The 26,474-nt window shown below is 35.3% G+C and overlaps 1 protein-coding gene across 15 annotated transcripts in view; it reads left to right on the top strand.

Moving 5' to 3' along the window:
* The window catches only part of LOC143256986 (catenin delta-2-like), a 142,189-nt gene that overhangs the window by 64,214 nt on the left and 51,501 nt on the right, over nucleotides 1–26,474 (top strand). For 12 of the 15 annotated variants that reach the window (XM_076514996.1, XM_076514998.1, XM_076515001.1 and 9 more), the window contains 2 exons: nucleotides 702–862; nucleotides 17,055–17,145. In XM_076514996.1, the coding sequence (XP_076371111.1) occupies nucleotides 702–862; nucleotides 17,055–17,145 (252 nt within the window). Of the gene's footprint in view, nucleotides 1–681; nucleotides 863–8,087; nucleotides 8,160–17,054; nucleotides 17,146–26,474 lie in introns of those variants that run through there. The other 3 variants (XM_076515005.1, XM_076515007.1, XM_076515006.1) reach the window with 3 other exon arrangements.

Here is a 26,474-nt window from a genome sequence, read left to right as displayed (position 1 = left end):
ATGTACACTTTCTAAAATGAGGCAGGTTAATTAGCTTCTAGAGTACATATTAGTGATAATTAAGGGCAGTCAGATACAAGTGAACCTATAATGTGCTATTATATATGTAGAACACACCCGTATATTTATAAAGAATAAAGGAGGCATTTGTAAAATCCATTGTAAATCCCAGTCGTCACCTTGTAATCATAATGGATGTTGACACTGTTACGTGTGAAGGAGGTTTAATGTGACCAAAACCTCCAAAGAAAACCTATAAAGTGAAATTTGCTGATTCCGTAACTATTCAGCCTTATAAGTCAGTACAAGTTGCGTGTTCCGGTGAGCCACTGATAAAATTATGAACTCGCAACGCTAAAATCCGGAGTTCAATTTCCCGCAGCGGAAGATCACGGATGACCCATTGCTTAGCTTTGTGGTTTAAAGAAACTATTCGAGCTAAGAAAGCCAATATCTCGAACTACTAGTTTTCCATGTAATAAAAAAGTCATATTCAATACCTTACGTCATTAATGTTTTAAGAAGATTAGACATTGTAAAGTAGAATTTTACAATAGACTACTTCTGTTTTGCTTGTTCTATGTGGGGGTGACGCTTCGATTTTATAAACAAGGTTGAAACGTTGCCTCACAAAGACAAGGCAGGAGTTGCTGATTGTAAATCTCAGCCTTATCTTTCAAGACTGGTATTTCTCATTGAAGTATAAACGTCAAGAACTTGAGAAGTACAAAAGTGGAAATCTGTTGAGTTACGGGTCAACTAAAGATAAGGAAAAATCGTACAGTTGGCGACCTCTCTTCAGTGAAAGTCCTGTTTACCGAAAGAATTCCGAATCTGACTCCAGAATGGCCGATTCAAACCTGTAAGTAACGTTTTAAATGTGTTTTTATAGTTTGAAACACGCTAGACTTAATATATTTTCAAGATTATTACATTAAAATGTGGCAGTCTTTTCTTACAAACACTGTGTAAACATCCACCATACGCTTACTGCAAACCAATAATTAAGTATTCACAACTAAATGACAGTGCTGGTGCAATGCTGATGAGATATTGCTGCCATTGCACATCACAAATTTTGATAGCTATATAAAACATGCTCCCTTTACGACAAAAGGCTCAAATGAAGGAAAGGTACATTTTTGTAACGTAGTCATTATTGTTTTGGGGCTTTCTAGTTTTTACTTACAGTACCTTATAAAAGCATTCACCCCTATCAATAATGTCAACTTTTGACGAAATGCAAATAATGTAAACAATTTTGAATGAACTTGTTTTTATTGAAAATAATTAAACTTAACACTGTTATATGTGAAGAAGGTTTAATGTGAGCAAAACCTGAACAGAAGGTTTAAACTTGAAATTTGATGATTGCATAAATATTCAATCCCCCAAATCAGTTCTTGATGGAAGCATATTTCTCAGCAATTATGATTCTTTCTGAATAGATCTGTGACTTGTTGGAGATAAATTCGAACAACCCACTTGTTTTAAAATAAGATGTTCGAAACGAACATGAGTACAAAAATTGTTTACACTATAGGATACCACAATTGTATCTAAACTATGAATTATTCTCTTTTCTTGTCAACGCGAATTATTTTTTCTATACTCTTATCAGTAAGTAATTCACTTACGTTACCCCATAGATTACTACAATCATATCCTGAATTTTAAATAATTGTCTCATTTTTCTCAAAGTTCACACAAATACGTTCAAATACTTTATAACACCCCTTGACAAGACAAATTATTCTCCTTACATCAATTAAACTGTGAATCTCACTATAAAGTAACTGGCTAACTTCACGTTTCCTTTCGCTAACTAAACTGCACTTTTACTTTAATTTTACTTGTTTTGCACTTTCTTGGTCGCCTATACCTATACTATTTTACACTGGCGACTCCAACTTTCGACAAACTACGTGAGCGACACTATGATGTAACAATACAAAATTAAGGTAACCAAAAAATCCTGAAGATTCCAGTAAAGTAATATCAGTTATATACTCTTCAAAACAAGAAACGCAAAAGGGATATTTTTGTTATTTTAAAGAGAAATATATGTAATAACGTTACAAGCTCAGAGTATGTGATGTTACACGTGTTAAGGCGCTGATTGTTAGACCAAAATGACAATAAAAGTTGTGCACTTTGAAAACGGAGTAAAACATCGGATTTTTCGCCAAAACGCATGCGTGTCCAATAAATTTGTTTAAGAGATCTGCATGTTCTGCAAGTGCAACATGTGCAAAATCCCTATAAAAGTGACGGGTTCTCGGTTTCCTTAGCTCAGTGTTAAGCCACCGACACGCAATACAATTACGCCACGACTGACTGAAGCACAACGCAACAACGCCATTGGTCGCTTGGAAGCAGGCGAATCTCGATCAGATGTTGCCAGAGCTGTGAATGTTCACCCAAGCACCATCACAAAGCTATGGAATCGTCACCAACAACTCGTGACCGTCCACGATCTGGCAGACCTCGTGTGACCACGCCCGCACAAGATCGCAACATCCGGTTACGTCACCTTCGGGATGGGACCACAACTGCGACGTCTACTGCCTCAACCATACCAGGGCTGCGTAGGATTTCCGATCAGACCGTACGCAACCGTCGACGAGATTCTTAGGCCCCATGTGCAACCCATCATGGTGAACGTCAACGACGTTTTACAACATGACAATGCCCTCCTCACACAGCCCGACTCACCAGTCTTTTTGAGACACCGCAACATCAACGTTCTTCCCTGACCCTCCAGATCACCAGATTTAAACCCCATCAAACATCTTTGGGAGGAGTTGGACCGACGTCTGCGACGGCGACAACCTCAACCGCAGACTGTACCTCAGCTTGTAGCAGCTTTGCAGGCTGAGTGGACAGCCAATTCACAGGATGTGATTCGTCATCTCATCGCTTCCATGGGCAGAAGATGCCAAGCAGTTATTTTTGCTCACGGGGGGCATACTCGTTATTGACGTTGAGTGACGTTAAACTTCACCTAGTGAGCGTGGACTTCGCCTATGCAGACTTTAGATGTTCAGCAGTGAATGTGCAAAGTTTCACACATGTCATACAGAACTACCCGGAATAAACTTGTTAACAATTTGTCTCATATTTTGCCTTTTGCGTTTCTTTTTTTGAAGAGTATATTAATAAAGTCAAACAACATTGTAATTGCGAACATAAGGTATGTCTCGTACAGGGTTATATAACGAAATTTGTCACAACTAATACTTTTAAAACAATCCACCTTCAACACTCCTGTCCTAAAAATTAAAAATTCATTAAATGTTTTAAGGCACAAAATAAACTAAATACTAACACTTACACTAAACAACATTGTATATCAAACAGGGATTAAAGTATTAGGTCTGTTTGGTTATTTGTTTTTAGTGCAAAGCTACACAGTGATATATCTACGCTCTGAGGAATCGAACCATAATGTTTAGTGTTGTAAAACTGTATACATACTAGTGATCCACAGTACAGTACAGCATTTGGTCTTCAGTCTTCAGTCAAAACCTCCTTTATTTAAACCGATAGGGAATAATTTTTTCAAATGTGCATTGAACTGTAAGACTTTATTAATTATAACAGAATTATTGTAGAAGACAGATAGCAGCTTCACCAAACTCTCCGTAGAGAGTAATGCCAGTAATTTTCATGGCATGATTTCGTATGATGAAGTATCGTCACTCAGATCTTGCAATATTCTAATCAATTAATTCTGTCGTGCAAGTCCTTGTGGATAAATATACCAAGCAGAACATGCTATTAAAGTTAATAAAAGTCTTATTCTGAAAATTGTTTTTTGTTATTTTGCCCAATACGTTTAAAAAAATTCTCCCAGATAAAGTTATTTCAACATCCTAACTACGTTATTTTATCGAAAAGAGATAATTAAAATAATTACTTTATGTTATCTCAAAAGCACTATATTTAAAAAGAATTTTGTTAAACAAAATAAAAAAGTCTAATAATGTGAGACAGTGCATTAAACATCTCAGTGACTGCATTTTTCATGTATATCATTAAAACTGTTCAGTATTGTCTCAATATTATGGTTGTCAAGCGCTGCAATCAAGTTTCCTGAATTATTGATTATTTAGATATACAAAGAGCTATAATATGTTTTACGTATTATACTTTATTTGGGACGAGTCTACGATTTATTATAATGGGTATGTTACGTATTACTATTTCAAATAACCGAAAATTTTAATTTTAATTTAGAAGTTAATTAAATGTTAATATGTATCAAATTTATAATATTTGCCAATGCGATTGATACACACAATTTTCTGTTTTAACTCAAATAAATTTTCATATACAAACAAACAAATACAAATAACGGTTAATAACGTTTTAATAACGGTTAGTACTAATAGTTATTACAAACTATAGTTTATATACAACAGTTTTACAAACTTACAAACAATACTGATTCTTATATCCGGTCTAGAACTGAATATTTTATCGACTATCCAGGTCCACGATGAGCAAATCAATTCTGAGTGGATATTGTCACACATTTCGCTTAAGCTAGCTTAGCTTGATTCTTGTTTGGCTTCACCCCTTACAAGCTGACTTTCCTTGGCAGAGATATTTAATTTTCTCGTAGAAATAATAACGTCCAAAACAATTCACTGAAGTTGAACGGTTCGTAATGTTCGACATCTATATATTTTCCTCGTCAAATTCTGTAGTTTTCTTATTAATAGCCGTTAATAATAATTATTACTTCCGAGGCCTATAGCATACTAACTGTAGCTATCCATTAATAATAATACCCTTCTCCTGTTTCTCGCTAGCTGCTTTTTATACGAATCATGCGAGACTCTAGAACGTTCACCAAAGTTCACTTGGCAACAATACTGTCAACCACTAATATTATATACACACACCTAGTGCACCTAGTTGATTCTTGTTCTCAAGAATCTTCAATAAATTTCGATAACAAGCGTGACTTGCGCAATACACATCCAGAATATACGTCATATGCAAAAACGAAAACTATACAAAAACAAGCGTAAGCACTAAAGTAAATTTACAACAGTATATCTGTTACATATTACAGGTAATAAAGCGTTTATTTAATTCAAAAACATTTTCGTAGAAAGTGGGGAAGTACCACTACTTTCAATCTGTTTCAGTTAAAATGCGTCCAAATTAGGAAAACTACTCTCAGAAAAAGCAGAAAATTTTATAAAATTTAATCCATAACACAAGAGCCTTTAGTGCCCCAAGGCAGTCATTGGACCCTAGCTTCACTAGATCGAAATCCGCGACGCTGTGATAAACTGAAAGGTTATTTAAAGTAACCAAAGATTGTTTATTTCAATTTCAGGACGTTTAATATAATTTGCAAGCCCTAAACCATTGAATTTTACGCTATTTCGTTTTTCAAAACTTAACCCCTCTCCTGTGGCCAAATATCTGGGTTTGTCACCCGTGGGGGGCAGAGCACAAATAATACATTGTATAGCTTTGGGCTAAACAACAACCAACTCAGCATTTTCTAAACTTTAAAATATCTGTGTTTGTGTACCATCACATTACAGCGATTTGCATTTTTGGGCATATCTTTTGTTCGCTTTATGCGTTGTTATGTAATGATAATTTGTATAAATCAATTTGAAAAGCAATTGTTATTATGAAAACACTAGTGCGGGTAGGTATTCTAATTTTAACATATTGTATAAATCAAGTTCTTTATTATAAATTATTACAACGAAATACAATTTTCTCTCATCTGCTCAAATGCTCTCTTCCACCACAAGAACTTGATAACAAGCAAAATAGAAAATGTTCATGATTCAATGGCAGAAAGCTCAAAGTAAGCGTTAGAAGATGCAAAATCACATGGAATTTTAAATTTAATATAGCGTTAGAATGTTTGATATGTCAACTATTGCTTTTTCTTCGTCATTATCATACAAATTGTAAATGTTATATAATAATCATGCCATCAATTTTATTACAAGCTACTTTGAAACGGAAATGTCGAAACATTGTTCTCTCCTTATCACTAAAAGTGGTAATACCCATACTAACCGTTCTGAGATACGTATTGACTTAATTATACTCTTTTTTTTTCACTTAAAGAGTGTAGATTGAAATGTGCTATACAGAATTAATCTTAAATTTTAAAAGTTTAAATTATAGAATTACTTCTTGAAAGTAGGCCAGTCTTTAGACTTAACGAACTTTTATAAATTTGAAACGTAATTGTAAGAACTTAAATACGACAACACGGAATAATATGTAATTTCACGCTACCCACACTATACCTACCCTATCCAATGTCAACTAGGTCTTTCGTACATTACAAGCGCCCTTCAAGTATGCAAAGAAAAATTGACCACACGCATATTATGCATTTATATGTTTGTTTGTTTTAGTTGGTTTTTTTCACTCTCATTTCATATCAGCACACAGGTTTACGCCCTTTCTGCGACCCTGAGATACACTGCAAAGTATTATGACCATGGATAATGGATAAACTTAGTGTCTTAAGCGCTATCTACATAATCAATTTCGAAAACAATGACCGTTATGGTGTGAACTAGATTAAGAAGAGAAATATAATTGTTATTAGTGTCACAACGCTAAAATCAGGGGTTCGATTCCCCTCGGTGGGCTGAGCAGATAGCCTTTGTGGCTTTGCTAAAAGCAAACACACAAACACACTGTTATTAGTGTTATTTAAATTATTTACAAACCACAACTTAGCCAAAAAATAATAAAACATTATTATTTATTTACATAAGTACTGATTGATTATTTTGAAATTAAGCACAAAGCTACACAATGGCCTGTCTGCGCCCACCACGGGTACCGAAACCCGGTTTCTGGCGGTGCGAGTCCGCAGACATTCCTCTGTGTTATTTACGTAAGTAACAAAAAATATCTGGGGGAATTTACTTTCATAATCTTATTTATTAATTTGACGCCAAACTGTATGTATCAGTAGTTCAAAAATTAAATTATCAGTCTTTGAATGATTTCAAAGTCGCGACAATTGTTTTTTTTTTTTTTTAAAAAAAAAACGGTATACATCACCACCTCTTAGATTGTTCTTAAATAACGAATAACGGAAATGAGCGTCATATTATAACACCCAAAGGTATTGAGGGTGAGCATATTCGAGGCTGGGCTTCAATCTCACGAGCAGCAGATTGCAATTCGAGCGCCATTACTAACAAGCAACGTTAGGCAGTCCCAACAAGAACGTTGAGCGAAAAAGCCCACCGGCTCAGCATGGCCAAGTGGTTAAGGCACTCGACTCGTAGTCCTAGGGTCGCAGGTTCGCATCCCCGTCACACTAAACATGCTTGCTCTTTCAGCCGTGGGTGCGTTATAACGTGACTGTCAATTCCACTATTCGTTGCTAAAAGAGTATTCCAAGAGTTGGCGGTGGGTGATGATGACTTGCTGCCTTCCCTCTTGTCCTTACATTGCTAAATTAGGGATAGCTAGCGCAGAATACTCTCGTGTAGCTTTGCGCGAAATTCAAAATAAAACAAAGAAGTCCAGAAATCGCCTGTTTTTAGAATTTAATTTTGAGAAATATGTTTAACATATTAAATAAATATGATAAAATTGTTTCAATGTGGTAAAATAACATCATAATGTTGCTGACGAAGTTTTGTTTCAGCATATTTTCGTCTTTTATATACTTGTCACAAAGTACATTGTGAGATAGTTGTTGTACATTTACAATTTTACTTTATAATGTAATTTTTACAAAAAACAAACAACAAAACCAAATTAGTTCGTGTTACAGGAATTTCCTATTACCGTTGTATAGATTATATTTCTACAACATATAACAACCTTAACATAGTAAGTAGTTTTCGAAACACGTTTTAGGTCTGGAAGAAAAGACGTTATTTTAAAAGTTTCCCCCATAATCCTGATGCTCAACAGCATGTGTGAGAGCTCATAACGCTACAAATCAGGTTAAGATACGCCCAATGGGCAAACAATGGAAATCTATTGTGTAGCTTTGTGCTTTAACAAGAAATAAACATTTATATAAACGTAGTTTTCAATTTTCAGTCATTTCTGTCCAGATTACAAACTCCACAGTGACGAATTTTTGGGCGAGTTTATTGGTCATGGTTTGTAATTCGGTGTGGCAAACAATTCAGGTAAATGTAATTTTTAAGTGAAAATTGTGGTGTTAATAAATATATATATTTATGTATATGCATTTGCACCTTAATTGATCCTGAACTCAAAGATTAAATTTTTTAACATATCTAGTGTTTAAGGCGCGAAATGGCCTGGAAGTTAGGGCGCTTGACTTGCAAAGTGAGGGTTGCGGGCTCGTATATTCGTTCCCTCCCTCCCGAACATGCCCTCCCTTCTAGCCCTGGAGCGATATAAATTAATAAGCAGTCCCACAATGCGTTGGTAAAAGAGTAGCCCAAGAGTTGGTGGTAGGTGGTGATAACTAACGGCCTTCCCTCTAATCTTTCAATGTTAAATTAGGGACGGCTAGCGCAGATAGCCCTCGAAATTAAAAAAAAAAAAAAGTTAATCTTTCGTCTTCTTAACTTGTTCGTTATAACAATATTACGTGGTATTTACTCTTGAAAATAGCGTGAATATTTGTAAATTCAATTAATGTAATATGGGATATTTAAATTGTAACAAAAATATTTCTATGCCCACTTTTACTTTAGATTAATTCTTGAACATAATAAATATAATTATGGGCTGGTACGGTGGACTTGTGCACATCACATTATTAAATATTGCCATTTTGTGCTAATTAGTAGGAGATAGATTTTGTTTTGTTTTTAATACTGTAATAATATAATGGACATAAACTGTCACGCGTGACTGTATTTTGACTCAGCGAATGAAATACTAAGTGTTGGTATCTGATCACGAAATATATTTCTTAATGTAATTTTTTCCTTGTAATACAACAAAAATATTAGTTTTTCATTCCCCATAAACTATAAGTATGTGCCGTCTGTTAGAAATTTTGAGCAAAACTGTGTGAAATGTTGCTTTTAGTTTTAGTTTTAGATGTGGACTGAGCAAGTTTTTTGTGTTTTTTTTTTTTTTGTAGAGGTAGGGGGAAGGGGAACTGAAATCATAATAATAATAAATATATAAAATCTTTAGAAATACAGTACAACCAGAAGGTAGTAACAGTGAAAGAGTTAACTTCTGATGCAAAATTCAGTGGTACCTCGGTTCTCGAACGACTCCCTTCTCGAACAATTCGGTTTTCGAACATATTGTTTGAGAAAAAAATGTCTCGGTTGTTCCCGAACCAAGCTGTCGTGGCCCAAATCCCTGAAATAACCCTACTGATGACCCGAGCGACCCTTCGACCATTTTCGGCCCACGCCAAGCTTACACAAAACATTTTACCCGCATCTGTCGCTCAGTCCACACCCCTGTTAAAATCTGCTGTGAACGTTCTCGTTTTTCTTTTTTATTGTTGTTTTGTTTTTCTAAATATTCTGATTAAATAAGCCACCATCGGGTCAAAGAAGGATAATGAAAGCAGGAACCTAAAAATAAAAGTTTTTATAGCCACAATAGAGTGAAAAAAAGATCTCATAGCGAAGTATGAGAGTGGTGTTCGCGTGTCTGACCTTGCTTTACAGTTTGATATGGAGAAGTCTACAGTCTGCACCATACTGAAAAATAAAGAGGTCATCAAAGAACTGATGTTGCAAAAGGAGTGAAAGTGTTTACGAAACAAAGATCACAAACAATGGAAGACGTAGAAAAACTGTTGTTGATTTGGGTAAACGAGAAACAGTTAGCTGGTGACAGCATTTCTGAGACCATCATTTGTAAGAAAGCAAAGCAGTTGCATGCTAACCTCCTGAAAAACACCCCTGGAACGAGTGCTGATATAAGTGATGCCTTTAAGGCTTGTAGGGGTGGTTTGAAAAATTTAGGAAGAGAAGTGGCATACATAGTGTGGTGAGACATGGGGAGGGTGCCATTTCTAACAAAGACGCTGCTGATAAATTTGTTAAGGAATTTAAGGACTATGTAGAAGCTGGGGGTTTATTCCCCAACAAGTGTTCAACTGTGATGAGACAGGTCTTTTTTGGAAAAAATGCCAAAGAGGACCTACATCACCAAAGAGGAGAAGTCACTGCTAGGACACAAGCCAATGGAGGACAGGCTAACTCTATTGTTATGTAGTAATGCAAGTGGGGACTTAAAACTTAAGCCTTTGCTTGTGTACCATTCTGAGAACCCGAGGGTTTTTAAGAAAAATAATTGCTTGAGGATCATAGACTAAGCCTGGAGGGAAGTGTCTTTGAGGACTATGAACTCAGCCTGGAAGAAACTGTGGCCAGACTTAGTAGCAGATAGAGACTTTGAAGGCTTTGAGGCTGAGCCTGTTGTCGAGAACATTGTCTCACTAGGCAAGTGTATGGGCTTGAATGTGAGTGGTGGTGATGTGGAGGAGTTGGTGGAAGACCACAACACTGAGCTCACCACAGAAGAACTCCAAGACCTTCAGAAGGAGCAGCAACAGAAGGCAACTGAGGAAGTGTCTTCAGATGAGGAGGATGGAAGGGAGGATGTTCCTAGTTCACTAATCAAGGAAATGTGTGGAAAATGGGGAAAGTTACAAAGTTTTGTGGAAAAATTTCACCCCGACAAAGCTGTAGCAAACCGCAGCATAAACCTTTTCAATGGCAATGCCATGTATTACTTCAGAAACATTTTAAAATGCAGGCAGAAACAAACCTCATTAGACAAGTTTTTAGTGAAAAATAAGTCCAGTGAGTTTCAAGCAGGTTGTAGCGGTGGAAAGAGAAAGAAAAGAGAAAGAACCCCAGAAGGAGAGTTACCTGACGTTTTTATGGAAGGTGACTCCCCTTCCAAACAATAATAACCCTCCTACTCTCCACATTTCTCACCACTTTTCACTTACGCCATCAGCTCTCCTCAGCATCGGTAAAGTGCAGTTAAATTTTCATTTATTGTTTTTTTATTGTGTTGAAAGTTTTTGTGGTTGACTTTATGCATGTAAGTATTATTATACAGGTATAAATAAGCAATATTTTTATATTGCTAACAATTTTAAAATGCTTCATAATGCATAATTTTTGTAGATCTCTAACGGATTAATTCAATTTATAGTATTTTTTATGGGAAAAATTGATTCGGTTTTCGAACAAATCGTATTTTGAACATCCTTCTGGAACGGATTAAGTTCGAGAACCGAGGTACCACTGTATGTGTATTTTCGTTTTATGTTATAAAACAGTTATATTTTTCTGTAAAGTGGAACTGTGCTTGTGAATATTACCACTTTCTCATCATTGGATCAGTTTGAAACGTTATATGAAGTACGTATACAATAACTAAAATAACTTAAATACCAAATACAGTGGAGTTTTATAGAAATAACATTCCATAGATATTTAGAAATATCTTAGTTGAACAAGAACAGAAATTGATAAAGAACAGTTGTCATTGTGTTTTTGTTGATTTGTTTCTCAAGTGTAGTGTAACTTATAAATATCAGTTTTAACACTGAATTCAATTATGAGCTAATGCTAAGTAATGTATGACAAATGCATTTGAAATAATAGGTTTTCCTTCTCTTCTTCTGACAATATTTAACATCATTTGTTTATAATTGAAATACATTGTTTCTGCATAATGTGAAATAATGCATTTATTTGTGAAAATTATTTCTAAATACTGAAGTTACATTGTTAAATATATATATATATATATAGGGTGCGTCAGCGGATAAAGGACAAAAATTAAAATGTCCCAATTTTTTTGCTCAGTTGTGCCACTGCATGAGAAAAGAACATAGACAAAGTTTCATTTCAATCGCGAAGTATTTAGGGGTCGCGCATCCCTCGCAAAGTTCACTATTTTCCTTAAATTTACTCTACATTACATTGTTAATGGTAATTAAATTATTTAAAGAAATTATTTAATATTTATTGATTATACAATTAGCAAAAACATAAAAACTTGAAAGAAAAATTTATTTCATTAAAGTTTTATCTTGCCTGCCCCCTTCGCATTATGTTCGCCGATGTTCTTCTGCCATCATACACTGAAATTGATCTTCGTTCTTGGTGCGGCCCTTTGCCGTAAACCGTTGAATTAAAGCTACTCCTCTTTCAGCTGCGTCATTTGTCACAAAAAGTTTCTTTACTCTGTCCTTTCCTTGTTTGTACTCTTCGGAGGCGCTCCACTCTTTCGGTGGTAATGATAAAAATGCGCTACTAATATCCAGATGGTAGAAATTTTTCTTCGTTGCCGAGGTAAAAAAATCTGGAAGTTTTCTGGAAACAGCATTGCTTGCAGCATCAACTGTTAAACGTGGAGTTGGCCTAGGAGATCCTTTCACGGTATTCATATTTGAGACCATTTTGAGTTTGTCGCTATTCGTTACACCGTCATCAAAGAGCGCAAGCCCAACTGCAACCTCAGATAAATACCATAAATGCCGATTCATTGCCTTTGTACCAACTTCCTTAATCATATGATTTTCATGCAATGCAAGTTCCTTGAGTAGTGTAAGGTCCCTTCGAGCTGCCACGGAAGCATCCTTAGCTGTAAACCATGAGAGCAAGTAATGTTTAGTTATAAAGACACACAAATCGCCAAGTTTGCTGCAGAAATGTGCGTCAAATGAAACACGAGATGAAGCAGGCCGTGGTTGCAGTCTACCAAACTCCTCTTGGAACAACCAAATTTTTAGAGAATATATTGCTCGAGCCATCCATCGTGCACGATGTACAGCACCAGAAGTACGGAAAAAAAATGAAGAACGTCCGTGTGGAAGAGATCCAAGAAAAATGTCAGCTAATTCTAAGAGCTCTTTATAATCGTACGGTGGTTGATGAGATTGAAGGAGATTCTGACAAAATTGAATAATATCATCCTTCCAAGGCTGTATTCGGAGTGGCATTGCTTCTACTGCTGTTATGTACTTAGTTTTATTAATTTTAGGCCAACAATCTCTGAAGTTTAAAAACAAAGTAATATCTGGACTTTTTTATGTCTCTATCACGAGAGTAAAGAATACAGCGCTCAGAAGAATCTCCAAAATGTGATGTCTATAGGCAAGGTGCAAGTGCTCACGTTCAAGTAACATTTCAATCCTCAGACAGACGCCAGATTTGGATCCTGTATTGGTCGCCGTGGTGTCAAAGCAAAGCAATTTAATTCTGTCTTTTACATTCCATTCTACTAAAACTGATCCGATCTCAGAAGCTACTGAATTTGCATCCCCACTATCAATCTTGGGCACTGAAAGAATCTTCTCTACACCTTCACCTGAAACTAAAATTGCCAAACGTTCGATCTTCTCTCTGCCAACCAAGTCAGGCATCAGCTTACCATCCCAATGTAATGTCAAAGGAACGTTTGGAGAAAAACTTTCCTTCAATTCAGCTGCTAGAAGAGTACGGTTAGTAATTCGTTTCTTCCTTATGGAACTTGGGCTAATGGCAAGATCCTCGATATTATGTCCAATATGAGCTGCAAAAGGAAGCAAAATTTGCGCGGCTTTTCGGTCACTGATCTGGGTTCTGTCTAAAGCCGAAGCTAGCCTTTCACTAATGCCAACTTTTCGTTTGGTTCCGGAAGCACGTTGTTATTTTGTGCGCATTGCGCAACCCCTAAATATTAATGTATTTGATTGATTGTTACGCTAGCATATTTTTTCATTGAATGGAATCAAATTATAAGCGAGCGACTGAGTGTCACAACTTTTTGTTTTTTCACGCACCCTAATATATATATATATGTGTGTGTGTGTGTGTGTGTTTACACTGAAAGACATTGGCACGCTTTGTTGAAATGTTACTTCTACAGTTTTATTGGGCTTTGAAAACTTAGCCATTCAGTTAGATCTTGAACATATTGTACTAGCCTTTGTTTTGTTTTTATGCTGAACTTTGTGTTAAATTACAATTACACAAACAGAGATAAAGTAATTTGCAGAGGTTTTATTGCCATAATAATACATTATTTTTATATTATTGTTTTTTTTTTCATAGATTGTTGTAACTTTGGAATAAACTCATCATGTGTTCCATTATGTTTTTCCACCTTGATATAATAGCTGCATGTTAATTTTGGATGATGGTTTACTCAATCTGCATAACTCTTTTTGGTATTTCAAAGCAAAATAAGCTATGTCTTTTATAAAATTTATGAATTTTATTGATGCTATGTGATATCATAACTTTACAACAACAAAGAATATTGCACACCCACTCTTGGGAAAAGTGAAAATTTTAAACCAACTTTCAAAATTATTTATAAGAATTCATTGAATCCACATTTAAATTCCTGAATAGTGCAGGCATTTACTACAGTTAATGGTAACTCATTCCACAAGTCAGTCACCTGGTTAGGAAAATAAAATCTTCACTGAAGCCTGTTCTCTCTTTGCAAAACACTAAACTTATGTTCTTTCACCCTACTATAATTAAAATATAATGTAAATAAATCAGAAGGCTTAACTTCATTAATTCTCTAACAAAATTTTGTGAACTTAATATACTTTTACTGTTTTTTCTCAAGTGAAAAATAATTTGAAAAGTTTTAAACTATTCTTTAAGACAACCTGTCCCTATTTTCTTGTTTTTCCTACTTTCTTGTTTGCATTGTGTTTGAAGGATTGATATTAGCCATCCTTACATTTACTCTTTTTTTAAAAAAGTGTTTCTTTACTTGTAGATCAGGAGATTTGTTCAGATAGGAAATTAGGAAAGTAAAAAAGGTATATGAGAAAAGGCTGCCTAAACACATAAAAAATAATGTTAAACATTTTGTTACATTAAGACTAAACATAATGTTAAGATGGAAGTAGGACCTTTAAGAGATGGTGCATGATGGTTATGAGATTATTGTGTTATTAAACTCTACTTTTCTTCAATAACTATTAACCAAGATTTAAGCAATATTCTTCGTTCAGAATAATTAATAGGTAGAAACATGATTGAACGAGATTATCACATTAATTCTAAGCTTCTTAAAGAAAAATTAGGAAGGTTAAGGAATAATAAAACTTTGGGCCAGATAATATTTTCCCAAAGGGTTTCATGGGAGGTAAGGGTTGGGTATGTGAGCCTCTTTTCGCTGTTATTTGTGCGCATTTGAAAAGAGAACAGGTGCCAGAAGTTTGGAAGTTGGCTAACTTTACTCGTATTTTCAAAAAAGTTGAAATAAACTGCCCCAATGATTATAGGCCTGTTAGTCTTACATCAGTAGTAAGAAAAGTTTTTGAAAATCTGATAAGAAATACTTTGAAAATCATTTAAAAATGTTTAAAATTTTATTAGATAGTCATAATGCATTTACTAAGGGGAAAATGTTGCTTTACTAATCACTTGACATTCTCTGAAAATGATACAGGTGTTGATTGGGCATGTCTATATTTTCAGAAAGCAGCTGACAAGGTGCTACTTAAAATGCTTTTGAATAATTATCTTTGTAGGTTTGAGGGATAGAAAACTGAGTCAGTGAGAAAAAGCAGAAAGTTGTTAGATAGTTTACTTAAATTGATTTGATATCACAAGTGGGGTAAGGTACTTTAGGGCCCAAGACTTAGCATTTTTGCACATTTATGTTTTATCAATGATGCAGATGAAAGGATTATTAGTAACGTATTTAAATTTGATGATATTCAGTTATTGGATATTGATGACTGTGAAAATGATGTATCTTTATAAATGTATTTGGATTATTTGGTGAATTTGGTATATGAATGGCACGTTTATTTTTAATTATAATCAATGCAAAATAATGCATGTGGGAGATAACAAGTAGAAGTATAATTTTGGATGGAAAGAACTTTAAAAGTGTTATGAAAGGAAAGGATTTTGATGTTTTACTTGAGCAGTTTCTTAAGACATTCAGGTAATATTTTGTTACTCGTGGCAGGGCAAAGAGGATTTTAGGTTGTATATACCTATAAATTGAATACAAATCTAAAGATGTTATAATGTTATTGTATAGACTATTGTTTAAGCTGTATTTGGAGTATTGTGTTCTGTCAAGGATAGTGAATTGTCTGAAAGGGTTGAAAAGAGGGCTACTAGGATAATGCTGGAATGAAAAGTTTGTAATAGAAGGACAGTTTAACATCTCTGAAATTGTTTTCTTTTGGAGAAAAAATGGTTGCAAATCATCCGATTGAAGTGCGTAAGATTGTTAATGTAACTAAAAGTGTTGATGCATTGCTGCAACACGTTTTTTTGTTGTTTTTTTCATATATAATGGTGAGAATAATAAAACTATGGAACAAAAATACAATATTTGGCAGTATAGGAGTTATCTTTAGCTAAGACAGTTTTTTGTTTGTTTGTTTTTTTCTTTTGAACATGTTTCTTGTCCTTTGAGATGGGTTACCTTCAGGTGTGATGGATTCAGTAAATTTAAGGGAGGTTGAAGAAAATCTTAATAAATATTTAAATCATAAGAGTTAGTTTTTATTTTCATAAAATTACAACAAGCCCTTTGTTATCCTTAAATTTATTAACCCAAAAGCTATTAATCAAAATTAATTGATAGTCATATATAATTATGCATAATGCTTTTGCTAATGAAGCTAAAGATACAATAATATATACTAAAGTGAATAGGAATTATCCAATGTCTTCAATCACTATTTAATGGTTACATATTTAAAAAATACTGAAAATTGCAAGGTATCATTTCAAAACATATCATAATACCTCAAATAAATAATTTTTTTTTTCATTCTTCTTGTACCTATTTTCAAAAGCATCCTGATGCAGAAACAAAAATTGTTGACTGATATAGCAAATGTCTTAAGGACAGTTTTTTTTATTAAAGCAGACAGAATGATTTATGGGTCACATTATGAATCAAAGCCATTCAAAATCCAGTGTTATTAGAATTTGGTTCAGAATTACACAAAATCCAATGTATGCCACTATCAGTTTATAGTCATATAAATACAATAATTTATTCCATATTTTATTTACAGATATTTGTTATTAAGTCAGTAATAAATTTTAACTAATCAAGACATATCCTAAATATTTCAGTCCAGAAGGAATGTCACAAGGAAATCCATATTCTCAACCTCTGTCAGCAAATGGTCACCATGGACAAGATACTTCCCTAACTCCATTACAGGTTGGTAAACATGTTTTAAAAACATAACATATTGGGGAATGTTGTTGGTGGCAGCATCAGTTGATGATGGTTGCCATTTAAGAGTTAAACCTGGTAATCTAACATTTCAGAACAAAGACAAATTAAATTTTTTTAAAGTTTTTAATTCAAATACAGAGGCTGTTTAGTTGTTATCAAAGTATGAAGAAGGCTATATCATTAAATATTGCACACTCAGTGAAACCAAAATGTTATGACAAAATGAGTAGTAGTCATTAGATATGAGATCCATTTAGCATTAATACTATTTTTATACACTTTTCTGTTACATTAATTTACTTTCCTTGGACTTTTCATAAATAACTTGTGTTACATGTTATCAAAGAAATAAGATAAGTTGGTAAGTTGTAGATGTTATATTAGAAACTGTTTTAACAATGTTATCATCTACAAATAGTCATCAGTAAATTTGGACTCCTGACTTTAAAAATTGGTTTTCACTGCTTGTTGGGCACAGTGAAAATAGCCCATTCTGTAGCTTTAGGCTTAAAAACAAACATTAACATTTGGATGTAGCACATTTGCAGTAAAGGACCATATCAAATATATAACTATCCTGTACTTAAGATTATATCAGGTCATCCCACAAGTAATGTCTGAAATTTAATACAGACATTACAAATTTAATGCATCATCATTTCTGTCTTTGTTGAAGGCTTTAATGACTAAAATATGTAGTAGGACATGTATAAAAATATTCAGACAAATAAAAGAAACTAACCTAACTCCACTTTTGTAGATCATCAATAATATAAACCCTTATGAATATGGATGTGTCTGAGGAGCATATTAGACATATATTGCTTAATGAGTTTAAAAAAAGCAATTGTGCAGCAGAAACTACACTAAACATTCAAGGTGTTTATGATGCCGAGTCTCTCAATGAAAGAAAATGTTGAAAGTGGTTTCAGCAGTTCAGATCAGATGACTACAGCTTAAGTAATGTGCTATGTTCAGGTCGTCCTGTTGAGTTTAATGATGACTTTCTGTGCTGGCTGCACTTGGTGAAGACTGTGTAACAGATGAAGAACTAGCACAGAAGCTTAATTCAACCCATTCAACAGTTCATAGTCATCTGCAACAACTTGAAAGGTGTTAAAACTTGAAAAATGGATCTCCTATGGTTTGGCAGAAGCCATCCTTAGAACAAGAGTGGACATTTGCATTTCTCTGCATTCTAGTGAACGTAACTCACTTTTTTGGACAGGTTAGTGACTAGATATGAAAAATGGATATCTTATAAAAATGTTAAATGTGGCAGGATGGCTCAGTGCAGGTAAACTGGCTAAAGCACAGCCCAAAATGGACCTCCACCCTAGGAAAGTCTTGCGATATATTTTTTGGTGAGATATTGTTGGTGTGATCCATTATGAGTTGTTGCCACTCAATGTAACAATTACATCAGACTTCTCTTGTCAACAGTTAGAGCACTTGAATGTTACACTGAAAGAAAAGAGACCTGCTTTGATCAGTCATAAAAGTGTTGTGTTACACCAGCCCCATAAAGCAAGGATCACATCTGCAAAGATTGAAGAGCTAGACTGGGAAATCTTCCATATACTCCTTATTCTCCAGACCTTGATCCATCTGATTATCATCTATTCCGAAGTTTGCAGAACTGTTTTGATGGAAAAAAGCTTGGAACACATGAAGACCTCAAAACTACCCTCTCTACATTCTTTTCCTCCAAACTCTAAGAATTTTATAGAAGTGGCATTTAGAAGCTTGTAAACCATTAACAGGAAGTACTTAATAATAATGGAACATACATTATTGATTAAATAACATTAAAAGCATTAAAATCCTTTTTTTTTAACCTAAAATTGGACATTACTTAAAGGATGGCCTGATATATTGCATTTTTACCAGTGTGGTTAAGTGTAAACATACATATTGCATTTTCCATAACTGGATATAGCATTTATGGTGTTTTTAAGTTTTCTTTTTTTGAGTTCCATTATAAAATCTCTACACATTTTGAGACCTGTGACCTGCAGTTTGTCACACAAGCTCCTACATTGTGATCAATGTTGTGACATTGTCATACACTATTCTTTACTTTCAGAGATACATTTTTGATATATGTCAATGTCAGTGTATATTATTATATACTAAATAAAAACTATCTGGTATTTAATCACAAACAAATGAAGAACCACTGTAATTGCAAAAAATAGTTCATAATACAGAGATGTGTCAGTGAGCATTACCTTATATTATAGTTATGTGTATAACATTTTATACAGTGTTTTATACTGATATAATAACTTTTTTCTCTTCACAAAATAGCATTTCTAAGTTTGAACTGTTTGCTACAGTGTGAATTTTTTGCTCTTTGCTTGTCACTGTCCTTGATTTTTCCACTTACCTCCACATGTTTACCATGTGGCTCAGCTGCACAAATACAAATGCAACAACCATAAATCAATGGGAGCACAACACACCCTCCAAATTCAACTGACTTCCCTATGCAGTAGAACCGATCTTCACTTCTTGATTTGGCATGAAAGTGATCAGACATCTTGCTTGCTGTTTGATTTACTTTGTGATTCATGCCATTGTGAATTTAACTTTCATCACCTTTTTTTTCTTTTTGATGTTGATTTATTATTGTTTAATAAAGGATTCACATTCATTTCTCTTCATGATGTGCACTTAACACTCGCATGTAATACTATTTATTCTCAGTTTCACATCATGATTATTGCTGCTTCTGAAATTGCAGGTGAACAGAGTATTACAGTGCTTCAGGTTTGATGTTTTTGGCTGAGGAAATTGTGGTCCTAGTCTGTTGGGAATTGGTTTCCTTCCTGCAGGCTATGGAACCTGCTGAACATCAATCAATTCTCCTCTTCTCAGAGGAGCTTGGAAGAGGATGAAGAGAATATTGACAGCCTTTTCCTTCCCTCTTCCTTTCCAATGCAGCCTCATTCTCAAACCTAGCTGCACTTTGACCTTCTTTTACCTTCCTGGATGTGGATTTGCAGGTTTGTCCTATTTTGTCTTTGTCTCCCCTATTACATGATCCAACCCTTACCGTTTTAATGGAAGCACCTAATGCTGAATATTTTCTCTTCCATTCTTCTCCTGACATTGGGGTCCATGTTGAACATTTTGCCAGTCAGTTACATCTGGTGTGTAACAAGTTTGCTAATATATATTTATTTTAATATGGATGTTTGTATTAGTTAAATATATATTTAGAAATGCATGTAACTTACACTGTGAAATGTGTATTGTGAAAGTCCCATGTTCTTTCTAAATTGTAAAAGATTCATGAGCGTAAGAATCAACAATGTACTATGTGTTTAAGCAAAATATTCTTGCCAACTGAACTTTCGAAAGCTTCACCTAAAGTTTATAAGTTGATGTACCAAAAGACAGTTTTTGTAATATTGTTGTTTTTCTACAGTTAGTATACTATAAATTATAGAAGCTACAACTGTGTTAAATGCTTGTTAATCGGGAAACTACAGATATTGGACCAGGAACAAAATGATTTAGAACATTACAAGCCATTTACCTTCAGTGATTTGGCAAGTTTATCAACTCAGAATTAATTTGCACATCATGAACTGTCATTGAAAAATTCAGTTCCATAAGAAATAGAAGACTTAGTATTGTTTATAAGTTTGCAAAACATTTGTATATAAACCATTACTTATAATTTCCATTACTATAAATTCTATTATTATGTGCATATTAAAATATTTGTGTTTAGAAAGAAAATTGTGTGTATCAATCTTGTTGGCAAATATAAATTTGATACATATCAACATACAATTAACTTTTAAATTAAAATTTCAGGTTATATGATATCATAATGCATAATAAATCAGAGACTTATTCGAGATATATTATGATACCTAACATGGGGTTTGCATGCCATGCCCCCACACATGATGAAGGCAAATGTTTTAGCATACCATCATTTTGTGAATCCCTTTCTTGACAGTCAACAGTTGGATTTGCTAGCCATTCTTTGGGAATCAGACTACAGTACCTCTCTTTACTTCTCTCCAGAATAGTTATTCATACCATCTTTTTTCTCTTGGGAAGAAACACTATTAACTTGTGTATTTTCCTTACTTGTTTATATGATTAGTGCATGGCTTCATTTTGTGACACTCATTGGAGTTCAGAATGGAACTTGCATATTTAAATGCATCCTTCTTCTTCCTAACAACACATCTCAACACTCTTAACCCCTGTCTCTGTGTCCCACTTCCTTCTTCCTCTCTCCTTTCCATTCACTCCTCATAGATCACTTTGTCACAGTGCATTTTTGGTCACCGATAAACTATATGCCACCAATGGTAACTGTGATGTGCCCCATGGAATTAGGTTCTGTTGGGAACAGACTATTTCATTTTGTAAATATGTGGAAAATTTTACCACTTACCCCTGGATTCTTCAGATTTTATCGGATGTAATCTTTATTAAATTCCTCTCCCCTCATCCCTTACTGCATTTTCCCATTTCCTTCTCTTCCCTCAAGATTCAGTCTTTAGCCAGAAATTTTCTTCAGCAGTTCATCTTGAGGTATTCTTCAATTCCCATCTCAGTCAAGCCAACCTTTTCCATTTCAATTGCATTCAATGAAGTTTCTGATTCAAGAGGAGCTACCCTCACCTTTCCTCCCTGTACAAGAGGTTATTTCTCTTTTAGGGACTTGGACTTCCTTGGATGTAAATTCTGGCTCCTCTGGAATATAAACATTCATCTGCATGTTTGACGTGCATGGTGACCCATGAAGGGGAGGAGAGGATCCTGGTGGTTGAAGGGTCCAACTCCAACACACCACTTTGGCCTTGAATTCCTATAGACAGGCAGTCTTGGTTTGGTTCCCCCAAGATCAATAAGTTAGTCCATTTGGGCCAGGGTCAACTGAGTGCCAGCATAGAATGTCCTCAACAGGTGTAGTGGTCATTATGACTGATACTGGTGTTTGGGTGTAGTGCTCATGAAACCCTGGCATCGCTGCAGTGTCCCTATATGGCACTGTATTGCATCCCCTCTTAGGATTCCATGGTAGGTGGGGTCAGTGAGCACTGATATATTCTTTTTTGTTATGGATGCCCTTTAACAAAAAACAAGCATGACAGCATAGAGAAAAATATGACTACTGGCAAACAACCACGCACTGATGACTGTACAGTCAAACTTACAACTTGAATCTGTCCCGTGATTTTTAATTACACATTCTTTAACTAAAAACCCTTAATGAAGATGCCTCCATTTTTTTATTTGGAAGGGTTTAGAAGGGCTTGCTGGCTCACCTAAATCAGTAAAAAAAATTACGGTCTGGAGGTATTTTAGTCAAAACAGCTTCATCACAATGTTCCAAACTCCTCTTGAAGTCGAAGGCCATTGGCGATATACCCATTGAGGTTACTCCTCATTCTACTTTGAATTCTTCCAGAGGAGTTATAGTGGAGAGGGATCTAAAGACCATTCTAGATTCAGTGATCCTTGCAAGTTTCTTCAGCCAATGTGTTATAGGCGTGCACCAAATTTTTACTCGTAGAGACGGGATTATGGAGCTGAAAAATGTTCTAATATTAACATTTACAACACCATATTTTCCTACCACAATCAAGCAGGATATCTGAATTGTAAAGTACGACCTTATATTCCTAACCCTGTTAGATGTTTTCCTTGTCAGTGATTTGGTCACTCAAAAATATCTTGCTGTGGTTCTTTAACATGTGCTTGTTGTGCTGGTAAAGACCATGATGCTTTTGAATGCCAACTAGAACCACATTGTGTTAACTGTAATGGTCCACATCCTTCCTACTTTACTTCTTGCCCTAAATGGATGGAAGAGAAAGAAGTACAATATCTCAAGACAGTTTATAATATTACTTATCCAGAGGCTCAGAAATTACTCTTTCCAATTCCATCTCGGACTTATGTTGCTGTAATCCATTCCACTACTACAGTAGTAGTCCAGACAGACCTCTCCGTGCCTTCTACAGAGTTCTTAGCGGTGTATTTTAATCTAGTACCCTCCAAAATCAACAAAAGTAATGAATCAGTATCTATATCTATCTCTGTCCCTACCATATCTTCCAATCATTGCCCAACTTCACCTTGTTCAAGCTCAGGTGTTTCCATGGGGTCTTCCTCTCTTGATACCCAAAAAATTAAACAAACCATTCATTAATTCACGTCCTTAATCACTGGAACGTATGTCTACAAACTCCAACCTGCTTACTCAATCCAGAACAGGATCACTAGAGAGTGACTGACCCACATCCAGTAAAGAAAAAACGTGTGGTCTCAGGGCCATATTCTCCTCCAAAATAAAGAAAAATAGCGACACTAATCCAGTGGAACTGTTGAGGTTTTCAATCAAAGTGAATGACATCAAGGATTTGATTGACTTTTATCATCCCAAATATCTTTCTTTACAGGAAACATTTTTAAAACCTACTAATACAGTTGAAATTCAACCATACACCTTATGCCAAAATGAAAGGTCATGTGTAGGATAAGGACATGAGGGAGTAGCACTGCTGGTTGACCAACATGTGCCCACCCAGTCCTTGTCATTGAATACGCCCTTGGAGGTTGTAGCCATCTGTATCTCCTTGGGTCGTACCATCACTTTTGCTCTCTGCACTTTACTCCTGGAAAAAATTATCATCCCTCAGACCTTGATGCCTTCATTGAGCAACTGCCAACCCCCTTATTACTTTTGGGGTATCTTAATGAGCATGATCCCCTCTGGGGTGGTTCTAGTATTGATGTGAGAGGTCGTGCTAGAGCATATTCTCCTGAATCACAACCTGTCTCTTTTCAATACTGGCTCTTACCCTTATTTTTATGCACCCAAACAGTCATTTACTGTTATAGATCTTTCTATCTGCTCTCCTTCACTTTTCACTTGCTTTTCTTTGGAGGTTGACATCAATTCACAAATTAGTGATCATTTTCCTATCATATTAAGAGAGATTGGCCGTGGTCAGTGCCACTTGACCTGTGTGCCTCAGTGGAAGTTGGACCAGGCCAGCTGGCCTTCTCACACTGCTCTCTCAGAACTTGATCCTGCCATCTTATGTAAATCATCAATAAATGATTGTGTAGCAGCAGTAACTAACTGTATTGTCCAAGCAGCTGCACAGTGAATCCCCAAAACCTCGACATCTTTTCCATAGCATCCTTGCCCTTGGTGGAATTACGCTTGTTCTATAATACGAAAAGCTCAGAAACATGCTTGGGATAAATTTCATAGATATCCCACGCTAACAAATTGCATTGCATTTCAGCAAGCTCATGCACAGGCTCTGCAAATTTAGATGTCAAAGCCAGAAGGAATCTTGGATTAAATATACCTTCAGCATTTTTTCAACCACCAGTTCAAAAGTCATATGGGACAAGATCCAGAAGGTGAGTGAATGAAATACTTCTGCCCCTCTCTATCTTAATATTCAATAGCCATGAAGTTGCTGATGCCCAGAGCAGTGCCAGTAGTTTTGGTGAATGTTTCTCTCGTGTATCTAGCTCTTCAAACTCATTCTCTTCCTTCTTAGCTATTAAAATATGGGTTAAACATCTGCCTCATTCCTTTTTGACTGATCATCCCTATGACTACAATTTCCCTCTTATGATGGTGGAACTCAAACTTGTGCTTCATTGGTCTGGCAATAAATCAGTTGGACGTGATGATATACATTATGAGATGCTATGCCACCTTTCTCCTGCCTCTCTTACTATTCTCCTGGCTGTATTTAATCAGATATGGCAGGAGGATGTCTTTCCTGATGCTTGGCGCCAAGCTATTATACTCCATATTCTTAAACCTGGGAATAATCCAAAGACACCTTCAAATTACCATCCCATTGCTTTGACGAGTTGTCTCAGTAAGATCTTAGAGAGGATGATTAATGCTCATCTTATTTGGTTCCTGGAATCAAACAACCTTCTCTCACTCACTCAGTGTGGGTTCCGAAGACAATGCTTCATGATAGACCACTTAATTCACCTTGAAATATCAGTTAAAAAAGCCTTTTTAAAGCGAGAACATCTTGTTTATATTTTTTTATTTAGAGAAAGCTTATGATACAACATGGAGATATGGCATCTTGCGAGACCTTTACTCATACGGATTGCGCAGCAATTTGCCACTTTTTATTAAGCATTTTTAATGAACCACTGATTCCAGGTCCATGTGGGTTTAACACTTTCCCATTTTTTTTCTACAGGACCTTGGAGCCCCTCAGAGCTTGTTCTGAGTCTCACACTCTTCCTTATAAAAATTAATGCCATTAATGAACAACTACCCCTGCAGTTGCAAATGGTCTTTTCGTTGATGATTTTCACATATCATATCAGTAATCAAACATGAGGTTTGAGCGGTAACTACAAACTGTAATCAATCATATACTTAAGTGGACCACAGCAAATGGTTTTCAACTTTCTCTCTCTAAAACTATGTGTGTACATTTCTGCTGCCAACGGGGTATTCATCCAGATCCAGAACTTCATATTGATGATGCTGTACTTCTAGTTGTCCCTGAGGCAAAGTTCTTGGGTCTTATATTTGATTGTAAATTAAAACTTATTTTCCATATCAGGCAACTTCATGTCAAATGTATAAGAGCACTGAACATTTTCCATGTCGTCTCTTCCACTTCTTGGGGAGTGGACCAATACTCCATGCTTAAAATTTATTATGCCCTTATCTGATCCAAACTTGTTTATGGTTCTGCCAGAAACTCAGCACTGAAAATGCTGGATCCTATTCACCATCAGTGGCTTTGGCTTTGCACTGGGTCCTTTTTGTATTTCTTCAATCCAAAGTTTGTATGTGGAGTCCCATGAACCCCCTCTGTATATTCGCTATTTGCAACTGTTTCTTATGTATGCTTTCAAGCATTGCTCTTTACCACAGCGTCCTACTTGGGGTTGTGTTTTCCATCCTTAGTGGGCAACCCTTTTCTATAATAGAAGATCTGTCATTGTTCCTTTTAGCCTTCATATTCAGGCAGAATCAGAATAATTGGATATATCTTTAAATAGCATAGTAGTATCAACAGTTCGGCCTTTTCCACATGGCTAATTACTGTCCCCAACTGTAACTTATCTTTGAGTCATCTGAGGAAGACCAGTACTTCCAATTGGAAATATTGCTATTTATTTGCTGAACCTCTTTCAAACGATCCATCCATTCCCATATATATGGATGGTTCAAAATCAGGTGATTCTGTAGGTTCTGCGATGGTTTGTTATAATTCAGTTGTAGCACACAGAATCCCTCTACAGTTTTTGTGTTCGCTACCAAATTG

The sequence above is a fragment of the Tachypleus tridentatus genome, chromosome 7 (assembly GCF_004210375.1).
Source record: "Tachypleus tridentatus isolate NWPU-2018 chromosome 7, ASM421037v1, whole genome shotgun sequence".
NCBI classification, from domain to species: domain Eukaryota; kingdom Metazoa; phylum Arthropoda; class Merostomata; order Xiphosura; family Limulidae; genus Tachypleus; species Tachypleus tridentatus.
The sequence above is the reverse complement of the archived record's forward strand: the minus strand, read 5'-3'. Positions and strand labels throughout refer to the sequence as shown.